At 43.4% G+C, this 8827-nt stretch overlaps 1 protein-coding gene across 2 annotated transcripts; it reads left to right on the top strand.

Annotated features, from left to right (window-relative positions):
• The first annotated feature begins 1862 nt into the window (after positions 1–1862).
• Positions 1863–7519, top strand: LOC120651268 (zinc finger protein-like 1 homolog). Of its 2 annotated transcripts, none has more exons than XM_039928728.1 (9): positions 1863–2017; positions 2427–2507; positions 3352–3469; positions 3567–3661; positions 3771–3842; positions 4410–4739; positions 4826–4934; positions 6026–6197; positions 7119–7519. In XM_039928728.1, exons 1-9 carry the CDS (start codon positions 1994–1996, stop codon positions 7204–7206), a joined length of 1089 nt encoding a protein of 362 aa, XP_039784662.1. In that variant the 5' UTR covers positions 1863–1993; the 3' UTR covers positions 7207–7519. The 2 variants fall into 2 exon arrangements, with proteins under 2 accessions (XP_039784662.1, XP_039784661.1); XM_039928727.1 differs by lacking the exon at positions 1863–2017 and adding an exon at positions 2205–2339.
• Positions 7520–8827: the final 1308 nt, after the last annotated feature.

The raw sequence follows: 8827 nt of genomic DNA, 5'->3' as shown, positions 1-8827 counted from the left end.
TTCATTTGGAGGTGCCCAAATTGCCAGAAGCATGGAGGAATCACGGCTCGCAACGCGATGCCCATAACCTACAACTTCCAAGTCGAAGTATTCGATGTATAGGGCATCGATTATATGGGACCCTTCGCAAAATCCCATAATTGCAAGTATACCTTGGTCTTCGTGGATTACGTCTCCAAATGGGTCGAAGCCATGCCATGCAGGGCCACAGATGCAAAGTACGCCCGTAAGATGTTTCATGAGATTATCTTCCCAAGGTTTGGCACACCAAGGATGGCAATTACTGACATAGGGTCACACTTCATTGACTTGCCTTTCGGAACTTTCTCAAGGAACTAGGGACCAGGCACAACATCGCGACCCCGTATCAACCCAGACCAGCGGTCAGGTAGAAACATCGAACAAACAAATCGTCTATGGAAAAACTTGCCATTTACCCGTAGAATTGGAGCACAAAGCGCATTGGGCAATCCAGGGATGGAACATGGATTTAAAACAAGTCGAAGAGCACCGAAAGCGCTTTTGAGAGGCGGTAAATAATAAAACCACCTCGGTTAATATATTTTGAGAGGCGGTTTTTTTAACTGCCTTAGTTAATAAAAAATGACCGCCTCGATTAATGCCGAGCATTAACCGAGGCGGTTTTTTGACATGCCCGCCTCCGAGGCTTTTTCAAAGCGCCTCGGTTAATCAGTTTTTATAGTAGTGAGCACCAAATCTCGGAACTAGAGGAATGGAGGGACAAAGCTTATCATAGCGAAGGAGGACGGGCGCCGGAGGATGGAGAAGGCCGCGCGCGCCGGCGGCGGGGTGGAGGTGAGAGAGGAGGACCTCGCCGGCCATGGATGCCATGGATCCGAGCCGCCCAGGGAGGAAGTGGATCCACGCCGCCGCCCACTGTGGGGTGGGCGAGATCCGGAGCGCGGGGGCGCTGGCGAGATTGCACCGCGAGGACGCGCGGCAGGGGCGCCCACCACTTTGTCCCACTGGCGAGGGACCAAGCCGCGGGCCGCGCCTGCCGGAGCACCGCCACGCCGCCGCCCTGCCCCGCCTCTGAGCTCCGAGCCAGGCCGCCGCCTGTTGGTCGCGGCTGTTGTCCACGGCGCAGGGGAGGGCCCACGCCGCCGGAGCTTGGAGCTCGATCCGCCATCGCCCGGCCCCGATCCGCTTGAGGGAAGAGCGGATTTGCGGCGGAGCACCCGAGGCGAGGACTGTGGCGACACTCGGATGTCGGGGTGCCGGGGCCCCCGCGGCGGTGAAACTATCCTGGCAGGGCTGCGCGTCCCTCTGGCACGTGGATCTCCGGCCACGGACGGAGGCGTGGTGATGGCGGCCGGATCTACGGTGCGCTACGAGCGGCGGTCGGCTCTGCTGCGCGATGCGGACGACGGATGCGGCACGGTGGAGGGTAGACAGAGGGTTGGAGGGAGGTTTGCTTTTTTTCTCAATTGATTTTCTTCTAACCGCACCGGGTGGGATTCGAACCCTGGCGGAATGGCATTACGGGACCTGCATTCGGCGGTGGCGGGCATCAATGCGTTGAAGCTTTGATGGGGTGGCCGTCAGATCACATCGAGTGCCGATGTGTGGGGTAGATCTTCACAAACATAAATTATTGGGTGCAAATTTCCGAGTACATGAATCCGTGGCTTCTAGGGGGGGCACTGGGTGGACTGAGGGGGGAGGGGCGCAGCACTAGGTGGACTGAGCACAATTCGTCAATTCAATCGTTCCCTTTAGGGATGGATGGATGAGACGAAGGCACCAAACTTAAGCTACACGATCTCAACCGTACGATTCCCATCGGACCGCCTCCAGCCGCACACCGTCCTCCCGAACTTTCACCGAGACAAGGTATAGCGAGAGGGACACACTGCAGTCTCCGACTCTCCGTTCCAGCCTCCGCAAGATCTGCTCCTCGCGCTCCCCCTCCCTGGCGTGCCCCGCACGGCCCGATCCACCCCTCGAGCGCGGCCTCCGAAGTCCCCCGGCGATGGTCGTGTGCAAATGCCGCAAGGTAAGTAGGTAACTCCCTCCCTCTTTGCCGATCTGGCGATCCCCGCGTCGAAACCCCGAGGTTTCTCGCGTCGTCTTGTATTGCTCCGCCGGTAGCACAAGGCGGATTTGGGATCTGGGGTGCGGGGCGGGCGGGCCGGCCCAGCGCTGGCGTGGTCCGAATCCGACTAACTGACGCGAAAGGCGCGGATTTTGGGGGCTGTATGGGTTCACGGCGGGAGTTGGGGGTTTTCATGCTGGGTTCCACGCTTGGGCATTTCGTCGAACATCGCTCGTGCCTTCTTGTTGCCGACGTGCTGGCTGTGTTCTGGGATTTGTTTGGAGTGGGTTTGGTTGATGCTGTCATTGCTTTGACTGTTTGCGGTGGAGTTTGGAGCTGATGCGGTTGTGGGCTTTCTCTGCTGTTTCAGGCGACGAGGGTTTACTGCTTCGTCCACCAGGTTCCTGTCTGCGGCGAGTGCATATGCTTCCCGGAGCATCAGCTGTGCGTGGTGAGTGAGCTTCCCTATCTTTTACGGTCCTGGTTGCATGCGCACAAACAAGGAGCATGTAGGCTCACTGAGTTAGTGTTCTGTTATCACAATATTACCAGTTTGTTACATGCTGTTCCTGGATCTAGTCATTCACAATTATGTCTGTCAGTCTGTGCCATTGGCCTTATTGTACATTGTTTTTGTTTCCATTGAGACTTTCAATGAACAAGAGATAATCTGTTAATTGTTTACAGTTTTATAAGAAATGGGTGGATGTGGGTTCCATGATAATGAGTTTGTTGAGCAAGGTTTTCATTTCACTAGTGCCTCTGCTTGAGCATCAGCTTTTTCTTTGTATACATAATACGTTGAGCGCATTTTGATAACTGCACTTATGTCTCGGGTTTTTATTTCGAGAGCCATAAAACCTACAAAGTTTTCATTTTTTTTATCGAGTCTGTCCTATACCCACTGTTCCTCATTGGTAGAATGCTGATTTTCCCATGTGGTGTGATGAACTAAACTATGTGTAATATATTTTTAAAATTCGGAAACCAAAACTAAGAATAGGATGCTACTGGCATACTCAGTTTTTGTATGTATTGCCTCCTAGGTAAGTAAGAAGATTAACGTTGTTCATGCAATTAATTTTGGTCCAGTTTTTATTTGGTTTGCAGTATTAGATTGCAACATCAGATGCATACAATCACATATCCTTTCAGCTCAATTAGCGGAAAGTTCAGAATTTTATGTTACGGTGCTACTTACATCTTAGCTGCAAATTAGCATCTTTGCAAGTTTGGTCAGAATAAAAGACAGTGTTGCATTAATTTTGAAACTAACATCTGTCCTTATTCTGTAGGTAAAAAACTATGCTGAATGGGTTGTTAATTCGGATTATGATTGGCCACAACATTGTTCATCTTGCAATTCAGTTCTGAAAGCTGGAAGTGAAGAAACCACACGCTTGGGTTGCTTACGTATGCGCTTTTCTCAATAGGATGCTTAAATTCTTTCATTTCATGATGCCTTATTTCTTTGATGTAACTGGATGTTCGTTTCTTAACTTACTTATAGATGTGATGCACACAAAATGCTTGATATCACATATCCAAAGTTTTCCAACCCAAACAGCACCAGCTGGATATGTCTGCCCCTCGTGTTCCACGCCTGTAAGTTGAACTCAATCTCTCTCACCCTGCAAGCGCATGTGTAAATTCGCTGCTGCAACTCTTGAGGATCTCACAATCCTTTGATCTTTAACTATAACCTTCCTAACAGATATGGCCACCGTCAAGCATTAAAGATACAGGTTCTCGCCTTCATGCAAAACTGAAAGAAGCAATAATCCAGGTTAGATCCTTCAACCTATTTGGTGCTTACCCAGTCAAAACCACTGATTTTCTCTTTATAAGTTTGTCACAACATTTAAGCTCATTTTTACTCAAAAAAAAACATTTAAGCTCATTTTATTCAGATGTTAAGATATCTGCTATTGAAAAGTTCTTCGGTGCAATATTCTGCATTTGCTAAATACTAGTATTGATCAATAGCTCATTTTTCTGTATTTATCAGGGATCTATTTCATACATATCTTATTTCATTTTCTTTAATCATCCGAACTGCTGGTCCTGTCCATTTTCTGATTTTCTTTATTTGGTTCTTATGAATTATGAAATTTATGAAAATGCATTGTATCATGGAATTTAAAGTGCAGATCTGAAATTAACCTTCATGATTTTATAATTGATATTGACTATTAATTTTATAATCCTTTAACAACTTTAAGATTTCTGTATATACAACAAGCTTGTTATGATTGCTCAAGTACATTTAGACTTTAGTGTATGTTTACTGCAAGATATTTTCTGTCGAGACATTAGGTTGTGATAAAACTTGCACTTTTCTAATATGTTGCAGACTGGATTGGAGAAGAATGTATTTGGAAATCATTTTGTGACAATATCTAAAGCTGATACTCGGACCCCTCCTGCTTTTGCATCAGATCCTCTTAAACATTTATCCAGTTCTGGTGATAGAGAATCGAATGGTGCAAGCATAATTAGTTCAGCTCAAGATGCGTCTTTGCCATCAACACTGCATTCTGCAATGTACACTTCTGCTAGTTTAGGATCTGGGACACCTATCCATATTGAACCCGAAATTGTTGAAATAGAGGGTCCTAGTCCAGTGATAACACAATTCCCAGAACAGGAGTCCAACTTCATCAGAAGTCCGAGCCCACATGGGGTAAGCCTTGCGATATCCCTATATGTCTGTTTTCTTTTTAGCTTTGCTTATTCACAGAACAGCAATCCTATTTCTTCATTTTGTAGCCTGGTGCCATGACAAGAAAAGGTGTTACTAGCGTTGATAGACAAAATTCAGAGATTTCTTATTATGCTGATGACGAAGATGGAAATCGTAAAAAGTATACCAAAAGGGGTAAGCATGTTACCAGCGTTGATAGACAAAATTCAGAGATTTCTTTATTTGTGCTTATGGTTCCTTGTATTATGCTATGATTTTGTAAATGGGTGACCTGAAATAAATTAGTGGGAATGCTGCTATTCTACAAGTTTGTTACCATGCACTATCATATTGCTACCTTGCAAATAAGTATGATGATACTTTCAGTCTCTATTTGGTATGTTGAAGTTTTACCTGATTCTGCTGGCATTAAGATGTTCCTGTCAAATTCCTCAGTTCTAAAGATAGCTATTTTTAATGGCTTGTAACATATGTCATCTTCCTGATCTAAGCATATTTTAATTTAACTAACTGGACCTTACATTTTTTAAGCCCCAGTAGGGACTAGTTTACAGACTGTGCTCGAACTAATGTGTTTCACGTGTGCTGCAAACATGATCATTTTGTTATTGGCTATATTACTACACATACGCAACTGCCATTTTTTTATTGTATATGGCCTTACCTAAGCTAGATGTAGGCCTAACGAGATGTAATTTATTCTGATGAAAAGATGGATTGTGATTTCCGTATCAACCACTTTCTTTGTCTTAGGTCCTAAAAATATGCAAGCATTGGCTTCAGAAAATTCTTTGCATTCTTTTGGAATATTTCAATTAATCTCCGGATTGTTGGATGGTCAACTATGTTGGGCCAGCGGATCTAATACTTGCATATTCACGACCACTAGCAGCTGCAACACCTTAGATCTGAGCAGCATCGCCATAAAACTCGAGCAATGAAGTGTGTTAGATGAACTTAAATTTTTTGCCTGGGAGATATTTATGATTGATTATTTGAAGTACTGTCGTATGGTTGAAATACACTGAATTTGGAATTTAGATTCAGGTCATGCTTGAGCTTTACTCTATTCTTAGTCCTGTAATAAGCAAATGTAAGACCTACACCTTTTTGTAAACTCTGCATCTTACTTAAGCTTGATTTAAGACAAGATTGATGCTGCGATAGCCGATCAATATTGTTTTTTCCTAATCATCTTGCGGTCGTAAGCTACCTCAAATCCAACCTGGTACCATTTGGTGCTTATAGTTTTATCCCTTGTACAGGTACATTTCGTCATAGAATTCTAAGGATGCTGCTGCCTTTCTGGTCTAGTGCACTGCCAACACTACCAGTCACAGCACCTTCAAAAAAGGAGAGTGATGGCCCAGAGGGTCGCCCCCGGCAGAGATCATCAAGAATGGATCCCACAAAGATTTTACTTGCAATGGCTATATTGTAAGTCTTCGGGCATGCTTTAATTAGTTTCTCTTTTTTTCTTCTTAGATATTTGATCACCCTCCCTTAACCTCCATCTAAAGAATGGGCGCTTATTCTGTGATTAGCTGTAATGTAGGACAATAACCTTTTTTTAGTGTGCTCTAAGGAATGGGGCTTCCTTCTTACGAGTAAAATAGGCCAAGAATTGATTTACCCTGTAACATACTACATTTGGTGATGGCCTTGGGTGTGCAAGCGGCCTAGGCTGCTGAGTGGTACTTATATATCTCAGATCGATAGTGGCAATTTTTTGGAAGTCTGGCATATTTGACAGATTACAAGGAATTGGCATGCCACAATTGTGAGACATGTAAATAGCTGCCAGAAAAAAAGAAGTAAAACATGCCTAACTGGTTAACTTAAGGGTGGCAAAGTTTGGCACTGCTGCTGTAAAACAAAAAAGCTTATATTCTTCCCCAATGTTTGTACCACATTTCACACTTGTGTATGATCATGGGAGGGGGTGAGGGAGAACAGTCACTGATGGAAAATGATGCATTAGAGCAGGCATCAAACCACTATGCATCTTCTTCCTATCATGGCCTGTTTCCATTAGGGGCTTTCGATCCAAATTATTAGGGTTTTGTTGTCATTGTTTCGAACATTAACCAAAATCTAAATATTTATAGATTATTAGGATTTTGTTGTCATTGTTTCGAACATTAACCAAAATCTAAATATTTATAGATAACCCCCACACAAGCACACCGCTAATTTAAAAATCTAGAGAAATGATTTAGCCTACTATACAGACCCCTGATTAATATTTCATAGTCTCGCATTTCTCGTATCTTTCCATGTCTGGTTTTCAAGGCTACAATATCTTACTCTTGCTTATAGAAAGAATTTGGGCTAATGTACAAAACACTGTTGATGCAGGGCATGTATAGCAACGATGGGAATTCTCTATTACCGGTTGTCCCAGCGCAGTCTTTCTGAAAGCTTCGTTGAGGATGAGATTCAGTAGCACTCTGATATTTTCGACCTTGCAATCTTGTACTGCTCAGCTGCTGATTCGAAGGGTTTTACCCTCCTGTTTTTTTTTTCTTACCCCTTTCTGTGGGCCTTTTTGGTGGTTTGAGGGTGGGTAGTTATTTGTTACGTATAAGAGTTATAGTTGACTACTGCTATGTTCTTATTCGTGCTCATATTTATGTAACTATAATGCCATACAATATTGTATTATCTGCCTCTGGGGAGAAATCATAGAAAATATACCATCTACCCTTTGTTATTGGATGGGAACGGGAAATATTTATCCATTCAGGGACCGAAAACTACTCAGTTTGTCCAATTGACCCGTCACGTGCAAAAGTCTTAACATTTAATATCTAAACTGGGCTAATTTACTCAATACTTTTTTCATTTTAATTTTTTTTCTTTTTTGTAGTTGTGTTTAGGGTTAAATTTGGAAATAACCAACATCGTACCCTATGTTATGAAAATTTGTAGAGGTTTTTCATGAATGTCGTCGAATCTTGTGTTTGAAAATTTTGAACCCCGCCATGTATCTTAAAAACCTACTAGCTTGTTTCAAAGAAGAAAAAAAAGCTACCAGCTGACGTCGATATGCCATCAGGTTTCCTGCATTTTGCCTACGCCCCAATTCGTCAATCCAAAGATGCGATTAATAAAGTGTGTTGAAATGGTCCACTTCTCCCATGAAATACCCAACCCGGAAAGTCTTCCTTTTTCTAAAAGAAAATCCTATGCAAGCGTTGGAGCCATAACAGGGCAGGCGCTGTCCTTCAGGGTGGGCATAGGGCGCGTTTAGTTTCCAAAAATTTTCACCTCGAAATTTGTGACTTTTCTTTTAGATATATGCATGGAGCACTAAATATAATTAAATAACAAAACTAATTATACAGTTTGGATGTACACGACGAGACGAATCTTTTGAGCCTAATTAGTGCATGATTAGCCATAAGTGCTACAGTAACCCACATGTGCTAATGATGCGTCAAAGGCCTCAAAAGATTCGTCTCGCGGTTTCCAAGTGAGTTCTGGAATTAGTTTTTTAATTAGTGTCCGAAAAGCCCTCCCGACATTTGGTCAAACCGTTGACGTGACACCCAAAAAATTTTTGTTTGGGAAGTAAATGACCCCATAATTAATCGAGAATCGAACCGAAATACCCGAGAACCGAACTGATTATTTGGGTTGATTTAATGAATTTGATCTTTGATTCATCTGTAAAACTGATTATTTGGGTTGATTTCAGTTTTTTTATCTTTGATTCATCTGTAAAGGAATGACATGATTCCATTTTTTTAGATTTGTGCTTCTACTTTGATTTTTTCTGATGATTTGTGGTAACCTGTTATGAGGCGGGATGTTTAGTTCTGTTCCTAGTTTTTGTAGGAACTGATCGGTTCCTGTTTCTTCATATCCAAATTTTACTAACCTGTTATGAGGCGGCTGCATATAGATCGGTTCCTAGTTTTTGTAGTAATCGATCGGTTCGGTTCGGTTAAACCGAACGCCCAGACTAACCTGCACTGGGATCTATATGCAGCCGCCGCCCTGAAGCAAATAGCCTGTGTGCAGGGGCACGAGCAAATTGATCTCCGAAAGAAGCATTACAATGA

This window comes from Panicum virgatum, chromosome 9K (genome assembly GCF_016808335.1).
Source record: "Panicum virgatum strain AP13 chromosome 9K, P.virgatum_v5, whole genome shotgun sequence".
In the NCBI taxonomy this organism is placed as follows: Eukaryota; Viridiplantae; Streptophyta; class Magnoliopsida; order Poales; family Poaceae; genus Panicum; species Panicum virgatum.
Note: the sequence above shows the minus strand (reverse complement) of the source record. Positions and strands in the feature narration are given on the sequence as shown.